Source organism: Pezoporus occidentalis, unplaced genomic scaffold (assembly GCF_034315485.1).
Source record: "Pezoporus occidentalis ecotype Australia unplaced genomic scaffold, CSIRO_AGI_Poc_V1 ctg337, whole genome shotgun sequence".
Lineage (NCBI taxonomy): Eukaryota > Metazoa > Chordata > Aves > Psittaciformes > Psittacidae > Pezoporus > Pezoporus occidentalis.
Window position 1 is genome coordinate 99,156 of NW_026915344.1, and position 21,741 is coordinate 120,896.

A 21,741-nucleotide genomic window follows, 5' to 3' on the forward strand; every position below is an offset into this window, starting at 1 on the left:
TTTGTGTGGCCGTTCTAGTGTTAACAGACATTCATTCTGTTGTTCTTCACCCTTCCCAGCACAGCAAGGCTGGCTGGTGGATTCTTTCCTAATCCAGCTCTAAAGCAGGTTTTCCTGGTGGTTTATTGGTATTTATTACTAGTGAGCAACAGCCACAAGAGGGCAAGAGTCCCCCATCCTGACTGGAGAAATCTCCCCATGCAGCGACCACGCTGATCTAAACTCACTTAATTCAATGGGAGTATTTGCATCCATTTCAGTGGCCTTTGGATTAGGTCCTAGAGTTCTTTTAGTGTTAAAAAAAAAAAACAACAAAACCAGCAAGATATTTTATATAAACTTAGAAACAAGGTTTTATAAACTGAAAAAAGCCCCTGGCATTGGTACACTTTGGGTTTTGCTGTAACTTGTCACTTGGATGTTAAATGGTCCTTTTTATTTATGACAGGTTTATTTTTTAAATACCCATGTTATGAACCACAGCAACAGAGGGGATGTAATCCAAAACCCTGCAAATTTTGTTGTAAATCTCCTTTGAAAAGCTGGGTCTGGCTGGCAGTGTTCATTTATGCTCACATGCAAAGTGCCTGTAAGACAGTTTTGGGCCATAACTTAGAGTATGTTGGCGTGTGCTTGGCTATAGGCATGGTACCAGCTCATTAACTACAGTGGGAATGGATGAAGCCTGAGGTTTGAAATCCTACTCTGGATCCTAGAGGAAAACCCACAGTCCTAATCCCAGACCCCAGCCCAGATGCTGCCTGCAGGGCTCCTGTAACCAGTCACAAAACCACACAGAAGGGAGTGATGGATGGATTTAACCCAGGCTGCACCATCCACAGCTGGGAAGGGGCATGAGGAGAACTGGATTAAATCTTATCTTTTCTGTCTGAGTACATCTGAACCTATCTCCATGCTGTAGCAGAGGTGAGGAGGAGTCTGGGGGTAGAAGAGGAATTGCCACCAGTTCAAGAAAGGAGGAATCAGGAGTGTGCCCAAACTCTAACACAAAGATCTCTTAACTGGGGACTGTGGTGATAGGACAAGGGGTGATGGGTTCAAACTTAAACAAGGGAAGTTCAGGTTGGATATAAGGAATAAGTTCTTTACTGTGAGGGTGCTGAGGCGCTGGCACAGGATGCCCAGAGAAGTGGTGACTGCTCCACCCCGGCAGTGTTCAAGGCCAGGTTGGACAGAGCCTTGGGTGATGCAATCTAGTGTGAGGTGTCCCTGCCCATGGCAAGGGGTTGGAACTGGATGATCTTAAGTTCCTTTCCAACCCAAACCATTCTATGATTCCATGATTCTATCATTCTATGATCTGTGTCGAAGCCATTGCTTCAATAAAGTTCTCCTATAAGCTCTGCCGGCCTCGCCACTGCCTGATCCTGCTGGCCAACATAGGAAAGGAAAGGGTTGGAAACACTGGTTATCCTGGCCACCCTCTAATTTGTGCTGAGATCATTTCAACCTTCAGGTCTGATAAAACTCACAATAGCACCAAACCCACTTCATTTGTGCACCGAAACAGCTTAGGAGAAAGCTCAGAAGATAATATTAGTGCGTCTCCCAGTTTGGAAGTGCAGTTTGCTACCCAATATCAGTGGAGAGTGGAAACTCCTATTTTGAGTAAAACCTCTTGGCATGAGGCCTGCCCTATGAGTTCAGTTTAGAAATAAAGCTAACTGCAGATGCCATAGTCATAGGTCTGTGTTTGCTCTGACCCAGGAGCTATTCACCCACTGGCTTTGTGTTGCACGAAAGTATTCCCAGTGACAAGCACTCAGGAGGGAAGGATGCAAGAATGACTTCAGCCTGACATCCAAAGGGAAGAGAAACAGCGTAAGCCCCAAGAGAGGAAGGCAAGTGTTTCCTTTCTGGCTTGAACATGAGATTTAATGAGGTAAATGTGACTAAGACTAAGGATGTTTCACTGGGTATCCTTCAATGGAGACAGCGAAGACAGAAGTGTCAGTCTGAAAGCACAAGGAGATCCTAGCAGGGTAATGTCCTTCTTGTGCTTCCTTCCTTCTCCAAAGAGTTTTAATTCATTAGGTACAAGTAACGAGTTGTCAGGCTACATTCACTCCTATTTCTGGTTGCTGCTGTTCTCTCTGTAATTTGCAGTTTAAGAATCCAGAGAAAAATCAAATGATGTTTCTCATTAGAAGAGAAACTCTGAAATAATGAAATAACTGCCAGAAAAATGAGCTGTGCCTTTATGCACTTAGAAAGGAGACAAGCAATTGCAATTTTGTAGCTGTCAAAGACGCTTAGATTCCTAAATATTAAGTCTTTTTTAAATGATGATTCTTTGGATAGTTCCCTGATTTGTTCCGCAATCAGACCCAAGAGTTTGAGGCTGAACTATCACGTTCTTCAGACACTCATTTAATCTTATTAAGTCTTTCAGAGATGAAGAATTTATCATGTTGCTTGGTAATGTGTCTTGATGGCATTTTGCTCTCATCAACAGAAAAATACATCCAGTTCCTAATTTTTAAATGAAGCAAGAAGAAATTGATTCAGTTACTTCAAAGAGATCTTAGTGGTCCCAAAAAGAATGGAAATCCCACTGCTGCAGCATGCTGCTTATCCTGAGCTGTTCTCACGCTGCAGGGTTGGAAACTGCTGGGTAATAGACCAGTTGAGATCTGAACGAGGCAGCTTCCTTTTGCTTTGGTTATCTTAAAAAGAGGACTCTGATTTTATTTTAAATGTTAATTATTTTTTCCTGTGGTTTGATTCTTTTGTCTGTGAATAATTCCAGCCATTTACTGAGATCTCTCTTCCAAATTTAGATCAGAGTGTTACTCGCTTTCATAAGAAGTGCTAATATCCCTTAGGTTAAGAATAATGAGATGTTAATTTTCAAAACCTGAAAGGAAATTATACCCCTAATTCATCATTTGGAGTAAAATAGCCGGTTTGAAAGGCATCCATAGCTACATTAAACAGAGCTCCAGCCATTTTTTTCCTAAACAAAAATTAGCCTCAATACAAATTAAGATTAGATGACTCTAGTTAGATTAATGGCAGCAATTAGGCTAATGCATTTCTCAATGCTCCTGTAGTTTATGGGAGAAGGTGGCAGAAGACAAGCAGCAGCAAAGCACTGTAACAACTCCATCTGCATATTGCTTTACTGGCTCTCACGTCTCCAGCATTAACCAGTCCCAGGAGCTGGACCTGTACCCCACTGACAAGTTGCTCACAACCTGTTCTTCACCAAAAAAACCTTAAGAGCAGGGTTTGTTCTCTTGGAGCAAACAGAATTTATCCAAAAGGAACTGGGGATCCTTGGCTGTATAAAACAAAGGTAAGACCACACTGTTAGCTCACTGTGCTGATCAACAGGCTTCATGTGAAAGATTAATTTTGCCACATCAGTCTTAACATTTCCTTGGCCTTCTCAGTTATTTGCAAGCATTTTCTGCTGGTGTTTCTGAGACTGAAGGGGCCATGGCAGCTGCCTTCCAGAATGCCCAGCAGGCTTTGGCAGGCTTTGCCAGGGCTCCCTTTGTAAATCAAGGAAAACAATAATTCAGCACTGTTTTCCCCAAAGATTATTTACATTCTTGGGTTGACAGGAGTTGTCTTTTTAGTATTTATTTATAAAGAATACAGCAAAATGGGCTGGATTTTGTTTGGGACATGATGTTTTACTGTAGGCAAATGGAATAAACATGGGCATGATCTGGATCCCAAATGGATTTTTCAACCTCCTTTTAGAAATTGTTAAGAGCTTTAAGGGTTTTTGAGCAGAAGTACAAATTTGATTCCTTTATTCTCCATCCCTTGCAGTGTTCAAGGCCAGGCTGGACAGAGCCTAGGGTGACATGGTCTAACGTGAGGTGTCCCTGCCTGTGGCAGGGGGTTGGAACTGGATGACCTTAAGGTCCTTTCCAGCCCGGACCATTCCATGATTCTGTGGTTCTCCTTGTACTCCCACTGACGTCCAGTGAGTATCAGCAGTATTGGTATCTCTACCTGAAGGAATCTCTACCTGAACCTCTAAATCATTGTTGAAAGGGAGAAGTCAAACTTGTGTAAATACTTGTGGGGAAGAAAACCCAACTAAAGTTGCAAACAGACTTGCAGCCCACATGTCACAAAGTGCACATTTCCCCCAATAATTTATTTGTTCACCAGCAGTATTTCATATACATTCAGTTTTGTTCAAGAAGACGACCAGCATGACTGTTCAAACATGTTGCACAATAAGCAGCGGGCCTTTAAAACCAGCACGTTTTCCCTGACATCAGAATACCATGTTCAGAAAATGCAGTGCCCATTCCAAGAAACCCCTTTAAAAACCACTGGCAGCCAAACTGGTACAACATGCAGGCGAAATGCTGCAGCAGACAGAAGGAAAATACAACATTTTTGGAACCAAAGACTGACAAGTGCCTATGACCCTGCTTGCAGTAAGGGAACAGGGCGGTTTTCATGCAGAAATTCTCTGAGTGAGCCAAACAAATTGTGTTTGTTTTTGCTGGCAAAGGTGACAGAAGCAGCGGTGTGGCTGGGACCAGCCTTGCCTGATGCTGAGTTCTGGGGGCTTTTTAGAGTCACTGCGCAGGGAGAGGTCTTTTAGCATCTGTTTGGTGACAGAAAGGATGAAGATGACATCAAGACTTCATTATTCTACCCTTTGTCTCTCAGAGGCAGGAGTACTGTGCTCCAAAAGTGACTATCATGCCTAACCAGACATTGCCACCAGCATGCTGACTTACTTCTCTCTTCATCTTTCAGATTCAGATTATATTGCTACATCAGGATTTATTGGGAATTGGACAACTAATACATTTGTGCCAGCCTATGCACAGCTTCACAACAACCCCTTACCTGACACCATGAAACATCAACAGGTTTAAAATGACTGAAGAGACCCTTTGTAAATCTCCCAGCCCCAAAGGAGAGATGGCACAAATGACCCTGTTGGTTCAAGTTATAAAGTAAGTGTATAGCTAGGGCTGGGCCCCAAGCGTGTGCAGTGAAGATCTTCAATCTTGCTGGTCTTGCTCAATTTAACGGGTGTTTTTCCAAAGGTTCCAGAGTTCAGGTTTTGTTGCAACAAATGTCCCACGTATTTGAACCTCAGGAGACTGAAAACCTCGGCCACCAGTCTCATGTGACTTTCTTATGAGATTTCCAGCTTTTCTGCTGCTGGTCTTGGCTGGAAGTACCATGAGAAGATTTTTTTCATGGTGTTTCAACACTTTTTGTTTCAAATTCTAGACTTCACTGAAAAGAAAATCTGAGAAGAGCTTTAAGAGTGGGGTGGGTTTCTTATTTAAACTGAAAATAGGATGAGGCTATAGGTTTGCTGTCCACGAGTGCATGCTTTTGGAAGTAAATAAGGTTTTGGTTCCAGGGATTTGATTTGTATTCTTCTCTAATTTTAACCTGTCTGGGACATTCTGTAGCTTTCCTATGCAGCATTCGTGAGGCAGAATGAAGAAGTATTTTCTTCAGCTGAAGTGTTCTTAGTTATTACAGGAGAAAAAAGATGCTGATTTAGCAGGTCTTTTACACCTTTCTTGTTTTCTTGTATAGATCCATCAAGCTGGTGTTGTCTGATTCCATACTGCCAAAATATGCCCAAAGACATGATTCTTGCTTTTACAGGTTTTACTCTTCACCCTACAAGGTAGCAGGGTCTGGAAATGGGCACTTTGGATTCCAGGTGTACTGATATTACATAATAATGTTAATGCATTGTGAACAGGGGGAAATGAGGTGGCTTGTTCTGCCTCACAAAACACAGACTTAGGTCCATCTGCTTTCCTCTTCCACTTTGAGCTCCACCTGTATTTACAGTGGTACTGCTTGATTAGCATCCTGGCCATGTATAGATGCGAAGTGCATTTACCCTCTGAGGTTGCTTTCTGCTTGCAGGAGTGTGCAAGGCAGCAGTATTGCAAGAGCTCCAAGGATCAGATTTTACTTTTGACAATTTTCTGATAACGTTCCAGCTGCAGACACGGGCTTGCAGGAGGAGAGAAACCTCATTCATGCAGAAATAACAGACACAGAAGACTGAAATTCTCTTGACATCGGGGACTTAATGCTGAATGAGAGATGAATAAACAGTGATTTCTCATCTATAATCAAGGTGTCCTTTCAAGGCCCTACCCTGTAAAAGCTAACCTTATCTCAAGCCATTTCCCTTTGCAAGCCAGCAGGTACTCAGCACAGGAGCTGACACTGAGACATGAGTAAAGGCTTATGTGTTGTTTCAAGAAGCTGCATTCTTACTTGGCAGGCTCAGGAGGAGTTATGTCAAGAGCTGCTTATTTCTAATATTGTACAGAGAATTCCTCCCACTATTTCTTCCAGATGCTGCACAGCTCATTTATTTATTTATTTGGATTAGCTGTATTAAAATATAACATGCTTCCAAATGCTTTCCTCCCAAATTCCCAAAGGATGGCCCTTTCTCATGGGGATGTACATCATTAAGACATTTAACTTGCTTAACTCCCACTGCTCAGAAGGAGGGTAAAGTTCCTGACTCCAGGGTGCCCAGGATCTCATAGAAAGCTTAGAGCACTTGGTATTGAAGGAATCAGAAAAGGAATGTAGAATAACACTGGGCAGGGAGACAGCAAAATGCCTGCAGCTTTTCCAGTGACTGTGGCACTGATCTGACTAGCAAGCACCTGAGCAAGGAATTATTGAGTCCCTGCTGGACTCAGAACAAGGAAAACAAATGGATGAGTCAAAGTGACCTCTTTGAGCCTTATTTGATGATGCTTCCCTAGTTTTGAATGTTATTAGACCTGCATCTGAGCACAGAGACCTTCCAAACAAACCTGGGATGCATGCAAGTTTCCATTTCAGTTTGTTTGGAGACTTGGGAAGTTGGTTGCACAAAAAAGCAAAGTTCTGCTTGGGCTTTGAGGGGCGGTGGAGTGCATCCACTTGGGTCAAGTTTCCCTTGGCAATGGAGTTTACCAAAACCCACAGCACAAAGGGAAACTCAGAGCCACTCCAAGCAGGGCAAGAGTCAAGAGTGGTTTTGCTATGCCCAGTGAGCTGAAGTGACTGTTTTTTCCAGACAGGTTGAGGACAAGCAGCCTCATGGGCATTAGAGAAGACCAGTTCCTCACCTGGTGCAGCCCAGGAATAAGGACCTAAGAGGCCACCCAGCTGAAGATGCAAATCCAAAGAGCTGCCTGTTGTCTTCAGCAAGGCATGCGGGACATCACCAACAGCCTTGCTAAGAAGCAAGACATGGTAGGAAAACATTGTTGTCCACAGTCCCTTAATGTAAGCATTACATTAAGAGATCTGTAGTAACAGAGATCTTAAGTAAGCAGAGATCTGTAAACACTGTCCCAAGACCTGAGCTTAACACCCAACCTCAGCTATGCCAGCTGGTGAATTGAGGTTTAGCTTAGGGGTGTGCGTGCAGAATCACAAAATGACTCTAAACTTGGAGCTGTCTGAAAGTGTCTGCACGGGCTCTTTGTAGTTTGCTCTTTCTCCCCCACTGCACTTAAATCATAGCAAGAGGAACTTTGAAACAGGGGAATACAGTGAAAAATAAAGCCTTTAAATGCCTAGCAAGTGACTTGCAGGGGCCAGTCTCTCGGAAGACTGAGGGGTGCTCACCATCCACTGAAGCCATTCACTATCTTTAAGAGGCTTCGTTCAGGCTACCAGCACTCAAAGACATCACTCCTCGAAAGATTTGGTCCTGGTTTACAATATGTTATTAGTTTCCCCTGTATCCTTTCAATCGTAGCATTGACTTCTACTTCCCAGTAAAAAGAGCAACATCCCATTAGCAGAAACACAAGTTGGCAGCCTGTGCTGCTGGGCACGTTCAGTCCTTTAGACATCCTCCCCGTTTTCACTGAGGGACATGGTGTGTATTTTAATGGTTGGCACTTTGCAGTTTTCATGGACAAGGTTCCTTGAAGTGCCCGCACAGCAGCATTCCTGGAGGAAACCTTTACTTTTCACTTTGGCAACAGTACAGTCTTTAGAAACTGCATTTTTGGCAGGCATGCTTTGCACAGCCGAGAAGATCTTCCATTCACAGACCCCATCCGCCTTGGAAATCTTATAGAAGGTTTCTCCTGAGCCAACAGGGATCCGGACCACACCTTTGCCACTTTCTGTGCTTTGGCCAGTGGCATGGTTGAGGTTGAAGCTTGGGGACTGCTTCTTTGTTGCTTGCTTCCTCTGGAGGCACTGCGCTCTCAGGACGTTTTGGAAGGCTTTCTTAAACTCCTGACTGGAGCAGGGATAGATGATGGGGTTGATGCAGCTGTTTAAATAGCCAAGCCAAAATGTTATTTTAAAAAGTGTGTCCGGGGGTTTGATTGCAGGAAAGAAAGAACCTAAAATGGAAAATACACAGAGTGTTAAGGCAGAGGCAGTGAGAAACTGCAGGTAACCAAAGAAACACTGGGAAAAAATAAATAAGGAGCTCTTCTGGCTTGGAAGATTTATGACTCAAAGCCCAATTCCTGCAGGAATAAGTCTTTCAGAATATAGTGTCATACAACCACATGGATGTTCTGTCACAAATCAATTCATCTCATTTATTATACAGGCACTGTATTCCCAGTTACAGCCAGAGAGGCAGGCGAGAGGACTGATAACAACTCACAGAGGAGAATTGCTTCCTCTGGGACTCTGTAATTCAAGATTAGCTAGCCAAATAACAGTCATATCTAGGAGGTCATCAAAAGGGGTTGCAAATGGCAAGAAAATCACACCATTTCAGAGACTAAGCGATCACAGCACTTCTACGACCAGTTTTGCAAAATTAATCTAGAACCAGAGAAAGAGAAGAATATTTGCCATATGTTGTCAAGGGGAAAGGCTGTTTCTTGCCTCCTTTAAAAGAAAGGGGGGAAAAAAGAAGTGTTTTGGTCATCCCACTGTCAGGATTAGTGTGGGCACAGGAAGGAAAACAATTTCTCAGGAAATACAATTGCCTTGGTTTGCATTTATAGTCAAGTTTATAATAAGCAGGACTTTTAGCACTGACAAATGCTTGTCTTCCTGCTTTCCCCTGGAAAACGTAAGCGTGTGCATGTTGCAAGAAATCCTGTGGAAGCTTTGGGCATCGATACGTTTATCACCCTCTGCAGTGTAACTACAGCTCTAAGCAGCTCCTAAACTTTTCAGAGATTGATCTGCTTGTTGGACCTGCCCTGGCTGAGGAAAAGCTGATAATGCAATCAGAGGGTGCTCTAATTGAATTCTGAGAGCGGCTGAACTTCGGTTTGAATCTTTCTCTTCCCATCTTTATCAACCAAAGCTCCAGCAAGTGCAGCAAATGCTGTCAAGTGGTAAAAGCCAATGAGGAATTCCCAGGCTGGTTTTGCTTGTGTGAGAATGTATCAAAATATTGCCTGCACCAGAGACACAAATAGTGCAGCGTGATTTATGACTCGCTCATTTCACTGAGCTCGGTCTCCCTGTGAGATGTGAAGCAATGTCTGCTTACCATGGCTCTGTGAGTGGGGCTGGTGGGCACAGAGGATATGCTGCTGTTAGAGAAGAAATAGGAGATGTGGTGGGGTGAGAGGTACTTCAGTTATCTCTGGCTTGGAAGAGGTCCCCTAATGCCTAGGCCATCTTGTGTATGGTGGAACAGAGGTCCCTGTAGACCCAGGTATGTGGTGGAGCAGCAGAGAAGTGAGACTGGGTCAGAATACCCCAAGGCAGAGCACAACATGCCACAGGTTTTGTCTTGGAAGCTCCTATTCCAATGCCAGTTACAACCTGGGCATCAAGCATGAGTCTCATTCCCCCTGTGATTGCTCCTGTGTTGCTTTGAGTAGCTAAGTAGAGCAGTTTCACTATTAGTTTCAATATCAACCAGTTCTTAAGACCCAAACTGTTGTGCTGAAGAAAGCAAATGTTGTTTTGCAGTTAAGCACGGGTGAGCAGGCTTAGCCGCAAGCTAGATTGTTTTTCACAGCAAATAAATGCTGCTTTCCTGTAGTGAAAAACAACTCAACAACCTTCTCAAAGAACTTTCTGGCTGAAGTCACTGGCAGATGAAAAACAGCAAAAGACTTCTAAATACCCAAATCCTGCCCCTTTTTTTCTTTACTTCCTCATTTAATCGCAGCGTATCCACCGCTTTCCCATTCTGTGCTAAGACAAAAGGTGGAACAAATCTCAGTTTAGGGAATCAGCTGTGTGAGGCTGAGTGTAAAAATGGGTAAACAATAACAATTCCTGTTTGCTGCAACTCGTGTCTCACTCAATGGAATGCTAGTGCCTTGCCAACGCCTGTTATAAATAGAAAATAGCCAGTGTCAGAGTCTGTCTCTTGCTCTCTTTTTGGGGTGGGGATCTGCATGCTAATTTATCGATGTAACCTTTTTTGGTTCATCAGAGTCGAGAGCTGTTGCCTTGGAACAACACACAGTGAGAAGAAAAGCAAGTAGCTTTAACAGCATAAAACCAAGTAGCTTTAACAGCATAAAACCAAGTAGCTTTAGCAGCATACAAACATTGCTATGTGTAGGCCCCACCACACGCTGTCTTTAACACTTTCTTCCAGTGGTGGGTACCCTGGGCTTTAGGACAGTAGTTTTGCTTTGCTTTGCATTTGGTTGTGATGTTTCACAACATCAGCTAAAGCTCTGTCTGCAGGCTTCATTATACCTGTGTGTTATCCCATGAATGAAACAGTACAAATGTCAATAGAAAGAAATACTGCCAGTAGCATCCTGGGAGGGCTGAGGCTGGAACTGACAGTCAATGGAAGCAACATGTAACAGAGCTAGAAATCAAAGCAGAAATAATTTGGACCTTCTTCTTACTTAGGCCAACAGGTTATTCAGCTTCCAGAGCAGCATAAGTCATGATCAGTGTGTCTAAACCTTGAGCTACTGAAGTACTGTGTAGGGGGTAGAAAACCTGCATGTTCTCTGAGTCCTTGCTGAATCATGTTCCTCCCCACGGAATACTAAGAATGTATTCTTTTCTCCTAGGCTTTCAGTATGCAGTGGTGTTGCTGTCATGATTAATACCAGTGGTTGATGTGTCTGGTAGCAAGTGGGAGTTGTTTTCTAACAGGGCTGCTAAGCCTGGTGACAAAGTGTTTTGTTGAGTGTGCTGAAACTTTGCACCAGGCGAACTCAAGTCTGATTTGTTCAAAGTAGAAACAAAATATAGGATTTTGGGTTGTTTTTAAGCAATGCCCATAGTTAACCATGAGATTCAACAATGAAGCAGTGTGGTGAACTCTCTCTTCTTTGAGGTATATGGTATAAGACTGTTCCCTGTGTAAAGCAACTTATTCTTTAAGCTGTTCGCAGGCCTTAATGCCTTCCCCAGCACACTGTCAGGATTAAGCTGGTAAATAGTGGCAAAACTGATTACAGTTTAGAGGCTTCATCTTACCTTGGCTCGCTGCAGTCTGTGCTGGAGGAACAGTAAAGAAAACTTCAACTGATCTTTGAATGCCTTTGAATTGTAGATTGTCTAAATGATGCTTGAATCCCTGCTTGGTTTTCAAAAGGTTGAGGACTCTCCAGTGTCAGTAGCTCAATTCAGTTGCTCGTTATATGAAAATTAAGTAAACCAAAATATACTGTTAACCTCCTGAGACCTTTTGCTATTAAGTATTTCATCACTCACCCCTGAAAATGTCAGGACTGCATTGCCATCCCTCAGCATTTGTTTTCCTGTTTGTTAACTCAGAGTTTCTTCAGATGCGAGTTCTCCATCTACCTCCTGCTGACTAAATGCCAATTCAGTCACAAAGATGTAATTTGACTTTGTCATTTGACAGAAGTTACAGAGCTGCTTGATTATAGGTTGTATAAAACCCAGTACTGATGTCATGTGTTGTTTAACTGAGGGACAGCAAGGAGGGATTTAGAAGCTGCCAGACAACAGAAACTTGTGTTGTTTAATCTGTATCATCTCTGTCAGCACCACGGGAATCAGATCCAATACGTTTTTGTGACCCATGGACCCACAGTGGTGTTAGAATCCATCTCTTGCAGCTCTGTTTAGGTTTGCTACTGTGTTTCCCCTTTTGATGTCGTATGGCCCAAATGTGGTGATGGAGTCAGAGCACAGGAGAAGGCAGGCAGGGGCGTATGGTGCATGAGTGAGATCAGGACTGCATCCGTATGTGCTGAGAGGCCAGCAATAACCTGGAAAGCAGTCACGCCTGTGAATTCAGAGCTTGCAATGAGCAGTTGCCTGCAATATCTAGAAGTCAACAGCTGGAGACTCCACTCGGGAGAGAACAGCAGTGCCTTTTGTTGAGTTATCAGGGCTTAAAGTGTCACTGGAATGAGAAGTGCCAATTTTAAACCTTGCACAGAAGTGACACAAAAATCCTAGCATCCCTTGGCTCTGACATATAGGAAATACACCTTTGTACTCCCATCAGACTGGAAGCAGTGGTCTGGTTTAGATGGAGGCAAAGCTTAAAACACAGGTCCTGGGATCTTCTTACTGGGGTCAAGGTACAGAGCAGCAGCTATTCCAGAGTAATTGCCTCAAAGACCCAGAGAATGAAGCGCAGAAGTAGCACTGATGTCCCCACAGAGGTTAACACTGCACTGGAGCACCCTGGCTCTCAGGAGGCAATCTGCTCTACCAACATTGATGAATGTGTTACATTTTGTGTTCCCAAGCTCAGTGTTAGCACTGAACTTTGTTCCATAAGACTGGCATTCTACGCTGCATTTTGGGTCAAACCAGAAACCACCCTCTGGAAACTATATTTATATATATTCTTATAAATATATATGTATTGGTTCAGACATTCAACAGCTGCTCTCTGTACGTATATGGTCTCCCAGCACGTCTCACCCTGCTGCTCCCTTATGGAAAGTATTTTCTGTGGGAACAAGAAATGGGATCAAAGAACCCTGGAACAGTAGGAAAAGCCTCAGGGTTTTGTACAATCAAATCAAGGCAGCAAATGCAGAACAGCGGTTCATAGATGTGAGCAAGGATAAAAGCCTGCATCTGGCAAGGCTTGAACACTTACAAATGTTCCTGTCCCAGGGCCTGGAATACTGTGGGGGGAATATTCAGGGGAAAAATGAGAGTGACTTTGTGATGGACATTCCTGATCCATAATAAATGGAGGTAGAAGGAGGAGGGAGTTTGGTTTAGTTCACAAGGGCCTGAATTCAGACCTCTGGGGCATCAGGAGGGTGCGGGTGTTTGGACACAGGTGGGAGGTGGAAAGGGCAAGCAACAGGAATGGGTCGGTCTGGGAATGGTGCTCCTAATCCCAGCCCTAATTTATGCTCTTTCACATTGTACCACTGACAAGGGATGATATTTCTGGCAAAGAGCAAAGATCTCAGCAAGCAACTATTTCCAGATTCACTGAGGGCAGCTGCAGATTTAGAAAGCTGATAAAAACCCCTGGGAAGGTAAACTGAGGTTTTGTTACCCATTTAAAACCAAGTAATCACGTTGCTTTACAAATCAGCTCCGTTGTCATTGAAATTCCAGCTCCCATGCTGTTGCTGCATGGGATGATTCTGGATCTCTCATTGCTCACGTTTTTAAGATAGTCAATATTCATCCCGAAGCCCTCACTCTTACAGTCATGCACTTATAGCAAAATCTGAGCTTTCCTTGAAAAAGTAGACCAAGAATCCAACAAGTTCAGAGAACAGAAAGATGAGTCTGCCTCAGCCTGTCTCACCACTTTGTCAGTGTGTGGTTGTCGTGATTTTGGGATCCTTGGGGTTAGCAATACAGGAATTATCTTCAGCAAAAACTGAGTCTCTCTCCCTTCTGTCTCCAATTAAAGACAAATCCTGACCTTTGCTGGGTTGGGTTGAAGGATCCCTCCTCTCCTTTCAGTCACTCACGAATCCTAAACGGTGCCATGACATTTGAGAATGAAAAATTACATTCTTGGTTCATTTACTCCAGGGATTTGAAAGTGGTGGCTACATAAAGCAGGAATATTCTGAAGACGAGGACAAACCTCTGACAGGTGGTGCATGCAGGACAGCCACAGAAGTGAATCATGAAGCACAGCACAACCGACTCCACTTTCTCTCTCTTGTTTTCAGTGTAAATGGCTATAAATGTCACCAATTCCTTCCGTTGCTCTGCTGTGTTATGAGTCAGTGGGACATAACGTTTCAGGACTTGGTAATGGTGGAGAAATGTTGGGCACAGGGATGTCAGTGGGATCTTTGCCATTGGCTTCAGTGTAGCTGAGTTATCAGCCTAGACCAACAAAGCCTTTCCAGTCTGTGTTTGTGAAAAAGGCCCCTTGTGATTAGCAAAAAAAAGGGAATATCTTGGCTGTTTATCTTCATGCTTTATTTTCTCCTCATTCAATGGCTTAACACACACACTTGTGCTCCAAGACTCGAGTGTAAACATCCTTCTTCTCCCTGACTTGTGCTCTAAAGAATGAGCTGGGGCTTTAGTCTGGGTTTGGTGTCTTGCCCCCCCCACCTTATTTCTTTTTTCCCTCTGAAATACTAACATGGGGAATCTACACATTAGCTCTAAGCATTTCCTCCATGGCTGGAGTTTGGCCTTGTCTGATACGAAAGCTGAGTCAAGTATTAGGTTGTCACAGCTTTTATTCATTTGATTTTATTATATTAGTATCAGATGAGCAACAGAAAGACAAGGGATTCAGATCCTTGTTTCCCTGAGTATCTGGACATCCCAGCCATGACTATGCTGAGGGAACAACATCTACAGCCAGACAGATTTAAGATAGCTCCCCACAGGAAGTGGACAACAAAGTTCTGAGCTTGCTCCTGAGGGTTTGTTAAGATCCCAATTGATTCTGAGGGTTTGTTAAGATCCTAGGAGCAGATCTCCTGCTTATCTCTGAAGAGGGAGAGAAAGTGCATTCTGAAATGAAAAAGTGACTTCTTTGAGGGGAAATCACTTGACACTGGAAGTCTTGACACTGTTATGTTACAGAAGGTTTGTAAAGGGTGGGTTTATGCTCCAGCATGCAGGGAAAAAACAAATCTTAACCTCACTTATTTTCATGCAACAGGATTGTCATTGCCTGGCTTACTCCACAAACATCAAAGCAAAGTGACAAGAAGGTGTATCGGACTGTTGGACTGACTGAAAGCCTTTGCACAGACCCTCTGCCTGGAATGAGGCTCCATCCAAGAAAGTAAGAAAGGCCTTACTTACACAGATTGCAACTGGCACCTTCACACACCGATTTTAATTAAGATATTGTCTTGGGGTAGGGATATTCAAGTTTTTTCTCAAGTTATTGGCAGATGCTGTTGGAAATAAGGATATCATGCCTTTATTCCCCTCTTGATATCCTTCTATCACTCTTGCTCTTCCCATACCTACTCCTCAGAAGTTTCTATCCCCTTTTATTATATGCTTTAACAAGCCTGGTGTTTTCTTGTCGTAATGTGGTTCTTGTTGGGTAGAGCTGATACTAATAGATGTGAGGATCTTGAAGATGTTGTGGATCACAGTAACATAAACCTATGTTTTGGGAGCTTTTGCTGTATAGAGTGATAAGCACCTGGCAGTGTATGAAGTGGTTTGTGTAGCATAGTTTGAGAATGTTTGTCTCATGGGCAAGCTTCATTGAGAGTGGCCTGACTGATGGGACCATTTATAGGTCTGCCCCATGGCTGTGAAGCTGCAGAGCTGGTCTTCTGCGCAACAAAGAGCTTGCTGCCCACAGTGCCATATGCAATCATCTCTGGGTGAGTGTGTGGCTCTGGGTGGGACAGCCTGCCTCAAGGTGTGTTCTCTTGGTTCTTTCTAAAGAGGTGTTCTTTTGTGGCAATTGGCTGCTTAAAAGTTTAAACAAAAGCAGTAAAAATAGGTTTTGAAAAACTCTATCGATGCTTTAAAAAGAACCCAATAACCCCACAAAGATAGGGGAGCTAACTTCAAGAAAGCTTCCTTAGAAGGTATCAAAGAAAGATGCAAAACCACTCTTGAGTCCAGAAAATTTGTGAATCCCAAAGCAAATCCAATAACAACAGCTCTGTGTGGGCAACCACGTTTGCAGATGAAAAGAAGTGTGTTAAATGCGTCCTCACGAGCCCTTTTTGGGTATGTTTCAGACATCTTGGCAACCAGCATTCCAACACGCTGACATCCTGGACAGCATGAGCCAGGCCTTTCAGAGCTCCCTCTTACAAAACATCTACCTCTCATCCTCCAGCACTTCCCAGTATTGACCAACAGAAAAGATTCTGTATTTTGGGGGTTTTCACATGGCAGTATTAGCAACAGGGTTTTGTGGAGCAACCTGGTAATCCTGGTCAATCCAGTAGAGGTTAATTGATAAAGAACAGCTTTTTATAAGCTGAAAGGACAAGAATCTTTCTTTTCATGTTTAGGTAAGGCTGGTTTTCCTTTGTCTTAATTGTACACAGTATTCTGTACTAGCTAAAACTTCCACACAATCTTACTTCATTTTTCCTGTGCAGCATAAGCCCTTTCCATAAGAAAACTGAGCAAGTCACAGATTTAAGGTTCCATGTTTCCAAGCCTAATATTTAGCAGAGCTGTTGCAGAGCAAACCATGGTGGGATGTGCCACAGACATCACACTCAGCTGTAGGTGGGGAATTAGGATTCTGCTTTTAAATCCTGAAATGGCGTTAAAGGTGACTGGGCCAGGTTTAATTAAAATCCTAATTACTTCTCTGTATTTCAGCAAAGCAGAACAAATCCCCGACTTCCTTCCCCTTTAGAATTACAACTGCTGCATAAATATTCATGCTCAGCGTGATGGCTGAAGACAGTGTTTGGGTATATTCATTTGGAATAGGGTATCTCACAGTGTGGATTTCCTGGTAGGAAACTCATTTTTTTTCCTTACAGTGGGAATTATTAGGTGCTGAGCACTCCAAGAGGTCTGGGTCCAAGCTACTTTGACCCTGAATGCATTTATATCTTGACCTTTTATGTATTCATATCACCTGAAGAACTGGTTGCAAACTTAGGTATAAATACACACATATCTAAAGATATTGTTCCTATAACAGAGCTGGTTAGAATCAAGTTGGAGTTCTGAAAGAGTGTTTTCTGTATGGAAAAAGAGTACTAAATCCTTCCCATTATTTTTGGAATTCTGGGCTTCTCCTCACCAGAGAAGTTTTGTTTCTTTTGAGGCTTTCATTTTGTATGCTCACTGCTTTGTGAAGGTGCATGGTCTGATTCTGACAGCTTTGCAATAGCAAATGATTCCCTCAGAGCTTTTCCAATCAGTATTATTTTACACAGGCACAAACACAGCCCTCCCTCCACGGAAGGTGCTGAAAAAGGCAGAGGGTTTTGCTTTACTTACCAAGAGGCATTACTACAAAAAACGGAAGCCAGCAGAGCACGAAGCATCCCACCACTATTCCCAGGGTCTTGGCAGCTTTCTTTTCCCTGGAGAACTTGAGGAGACGCACTGAGAAGTGATGCTTGCTCTTGGGGTTGGATGCCGATCCGCTTGCTTCAGGAGCATTTTTGCGATGGATCCGTAGGGTGACTTCTTCAGAACGAGATCTCTCTGTCTTCAGACCAGAAGTGAGACCTTTGTTTTCCCTTTTGGCCACTACATACACTCGGCAATACATCACCAAGATAATAGTCAGGGGGAGGTAGAAGGAGCCTAGAGCAGAGAACAACACGTAGCCAGGCTCCTCAGTGATTTGACAGATGGTCTCATCTTCTGGTGCTGGTTCCTTCCAGCCAAAAAGAGGTCCAATCGATATCACCAGGGACAATGCCCAAACACACAGTAATGCCAGGAGACCCCTCTTCTCTGTCACTATACTTGGGTATCTCAGTGGGTAGCTCACCCCGATGTATCTGTCTATCGAGATGATACAGAGGCTCATAATGGAAGCAGTGCAGCAGAGGACATCAACAGCTGCCCAGATGTTGCAGAAGATCCTCCCAAAGACCCAGTAGCCCAAAATCTCCATAGTAGCTGAGAAGGGCAGGACGGTGGAAGTCAAGAGGAGGTCAGCTATAGCCAGGTTAATGATATAATAGTGGGTAACACTGTGAAGGTGTCTATGGCAGGCTACAGAAAGAATCACCAGAATATTACCCAAAACCCCAAAAACAATCAGCCCCCCTAGAATAACACCTAGTAAAATGGCCTTTGTAACGTTCACAGGCCCCACAGAGTGGGTGCAGTTGGAGCAGTCGGAGGTGTTTCCAGGGAGGAAAGCCATGGTGAGTGGTTGATAACGTTCATACGAGGCTGTTGTATTTCACTCCCTTTTCAGGTAGAAAGAGTGGTGAGATCAGTTCTCAGAAGGTCCCATGAGCAACGTTTGCTTGGCTTTGCAGGGGAAAAGAGTTTTTAAGAACATCTTAGAAGTGCAGCACCAGGAATGATGAGAAGGATCCAGAAACATGTTAGAAAATCTACCTTTCTCCCCAAGTTTTTACCATTATAGCACAGCTAATAGCCACCATTTCCAAGTCAAATTGAACTCCTTTTGCTTTTTCATTGAGGTGCAGAAGTGAGGCTACACAAAGCTGAGGCTGTTTATCCCACTTTCCAGGATTATGCGAGAAGAAATATTGGAATGGCAGGTTAAAATCATTTCTGTCTTATTGGGAAGATTCACTATTGAAGTAACATAAATATTCCAAAGGCTCTCAAAGTTTCAAGAGGAAATCACTGATGCTTTTAATTGCCTTGTGTTAGTCCTAATTCTGCCTTACAATCAGCTTAGGAACCTGGCTAGGTGGAGGCTTCTGCTGCTGTGTCTGCTCAGCGGTGTTGTTTGAGATACCTGCCACTACCCATCTTCAGGGTGTGAAGCATCAATCAAAGCTTCTCTATGCTGTAGAGCACTTGTCACTTGAGGTCCTGGGCTGCGAATTAAAGTTTATGTCAGCTTCTGGCTTGCTCTGAAGGGGAGAGTGAAGTTTGCTGTGTCAAGGATGCGGATCATCACCCCCCTGAAGGAGACAAAGACACAAACAATGTGATTCCCAGAAGCAACAGCCACTTACTGCTATGGTTCCCATATAAGAATAGAGCGGGAGGCTATTTTAGGGAGCCTCCTCAGCCTGCCTCCAGCTAGCTGAACCAACCTTTTTCAGCCCAGTATTGTTGAAGAACAGCTGAGACCAATGTCAATTTTATTGGCTGAATTTTCTCACCACATTCCCAGCAGCAGCCCCTTCTCCTTTAGGGATAGCAGTCAATCCTAATTATCAGTTCACCTGCAGAGACCAGTTCTAGGAGCGACAGAAACCTGCGGGACACAATTCAGGGCTTACAAACTGTGAAGCAGATGTAGGAGTCCAGAATTCAATCGACAGTTTCTTTATTAAGTGACTCCTTTCCCCACTGAACTGCTCATTACTGCCGCTAAACTGCCCATTTTAGAGATCTATGGGGAAAGGCAATTCCTGCCGAGCAGAAGATGTTACAAGGAGCCAGTTTCCTACTGAGTGACACGTTTCAGAGTATCTGGAAGCCACGCTCAGCCTTAGCTGACTAAATATGGAGAAAAGGTAGATCAGATGGGAAAGTGAGGATAAGCCTGGGAACTGAGACACTGGGGACACAAAGGGAAAGCCACAAGTGTGGGCTGAAAAGCCCGTCTAGATGTGAATGTAATATTCCCATCCCAGATATTGACCAGACGTGAAAAACCACCACTAAGACTACCCCTGTGTAGTCTTAAATCTGAGATAAGGTGAGACTCGAAATGTCCTAATATTCGGTCTTTCAGATGAGTGCCTCAGATGGCACTTTACACAAACAGAGCAGCAACAACTGTCACATTGCTGAACCTCAAACCTGAACTTTCCTGTAGGCAAAGGCATTGAAAACTGAATCCCTGAAATTCCCAGCTCCCAAGCAGGGCAGAGGGGGGAGGGGAGATGAAAAGGTATTGCACTGTGGGAATGTGCAGTGAAACGGAATTGGATCTGATGTTCTCTTTTCCTCGAGATGGAGCGAGCTGAAGGATTATTCCGAGAAAGAAAAGGACAGATTTTACTAAGCACATCAGTGAAAAGTGACTGTAGCATGGAGCATTTCCAGCCATTACAGCTGCGGTCATTACAGAGCTGATGGTGGACTAGAAAATTAAGAAATTATCACATTTAATTTTTAAGCACATGAAGCAAAACTTCCTGGGAAGTCAAGGAGATGCAGCAGAAAGCACTGACAGAGATATTCCTGCTCAAAGCCAACTAGATAATACTCAACCTGTGGCAGATAGTATGGGGAAGAGCATGCCCTGGATTCCCGCGCCTGCCCCAGTCCTCACTCACCTCTTTAGTCTCTAGAAGGCAGCACAGCTCCTCTGAGCATCTGGAAATTCACAGCACATCACAGCCAGCTCCCCTCTTCATGCAGGACTCTGTGCCTGGAAATCCATTGCTTTTCTCCTGTTGTTTCCCCACTAGCATTTTGATAGCTTACGGTTGCACCCAATGTTTGGGGGGGGGCTTGACTCCAGCATCCCTCAAGGCATCCCTCCCGCGTTGCAGTGCTCAGCTCCACGCTGTCAAGGAGCAGCAGTAACTTTACTGCTCTGCTGATGTAGCAGGCAGTATCCTTGCCATTACCGTAATCCCCTGCCAGTCCCGTATTGCTCAGAAAGGAAGAGCACTCCGTTTCATCACAAGTGGTGGTTTAAGTGTTTGTTCTTTCCATGCTGATCACCAGCTCCTGCAGGGATCAGAAGGTGGAAGCCAGCTAACAAGGTCTTCTTTATAGGCTGACAAGTGATTCTTGTGATGTAAAATGAGAATTGCCTGCCAGGCAAACTGAGCATGGAGAAAATGAGAGACAAGGCACGCTGACCATGCATACTCATGGCAGTTCCAGCTACTGTGTCATTTGCAGTCTTTGTTTTAGAACAAATGGCCCCATAAGAGGAAATCGCAAGGTGAGGGGAAAGAGAGAGATGAAAATTCCAACTGATTTTGAGAATCTTTCCAATTGCAGAAACAAGAGGTGATTTGTCAGTGCCCTGCTTCCTTTTCTCCACCTTTCCTCGGCTCCCGTGCTACTCGCTCTATAGATGTAACCCTTGGTTTTGAAGGCTGCTTGGAGATTTTGAGCTAACACTGAGCCCTGCAGAGACCCGAGTGCCAGGTTGTACCATGGCCCTTCCCTAAGTAACAAAGGATGTTGGAAGGGATTGAAGCCTAAATGAACAAAGGAAGTATTTTGTTACTAAAGACCCTTAAAGACCATGATTCAGCAGACTTATTTTAGACGTCTAAGGAGGAGGCAAATCTATTTCACTCGATCAATAGGAAAATCAGTCTGAGATGAACTCTGCCCAGGGTTTTGTTTCTATGGATATATATGGCCTCTCTGTACTGGTGGCTTGTTCCAAGCTCCTAAATGCACAATAGAATTAATTTATATTCATAGTTTCAGTCATTAACACTGTACTCAAAGTACCAACTCATTTATGAGTAATACCCTTGTTAGAGGACATCATTTTGGAGTGGAGGGAAGCAGAGGTGCCAGACAGGAGGTGGTTTCCCTAACCCTTCATAGAAAAAGTAATGCACCAGAGTGAAAAATTAAACCTGGGGAGGTCTCTGAGTTCAGGCAGTGGAAAGGAACAAGTGTCCTGGATGTGGTCCTTGTTTCTAGTGCAGCATTTCTAAGTGTGTCTTCTCTAACTGTGAAGTAGAGGAAATGGTGCTTTTCTGTCCCTTCCGTTATTTACCTGGACTGTAATCCGTCTGGAGTAGGCCTGTATCATAGCAAGATCCTATGCTTTGTGTTCTAAGTTATACTCACTAGCATGAGAAGGTCCTC

The 21,741-nt window shown here is 43.8% G+C and overlaps 1 protein-coding gene across 2 annotated transcripts; it reads right to left on the reverse strand.

Annotated features, from left to right (window-relative positions):
- Positions 1-4,114: 4,114 nt before the first annotated feature.
- ADRA1A (adrenoceptor alpha 1A) lies at positions 4,115-20,474 on the reverse strand. 2 transcript variants are annotated; one of them, XM_062629395.1, is made up of 4 exons: positions 20,232-20,474; positions 17,281-18,902; positions 7,307-8,354; positions 4,115-7,269 (listed from the first exon to the last, which is right to left on the reverse strand). In XM_062629395.1, exons 2-3 carry the CDS (start codon positions 18,161-18,163, stop codon positions 7,843-7,845), a joined length of 1,395 nt encoding a protein of 464 aa, XP_062485379.1. In that variant the 5' UTR covers positions 18,164-18,902; positions 20,232-20,474; the 3' UTR covers positions 4,115-7,269; positions 7,307-7,842. The 2 variants fall into 2 exon arrangements, with proteins under 2 accessions (XP_062485379.1, XP_062485380.1); XM_062629396.1 differs by lacking the exons at positions 4,115-7,269; positions 7,307-8,354 and adding an exon at positions 14,550-14,823.
- Positions 20,475-21,741: the final 1,267 nt, after the last annotated feature.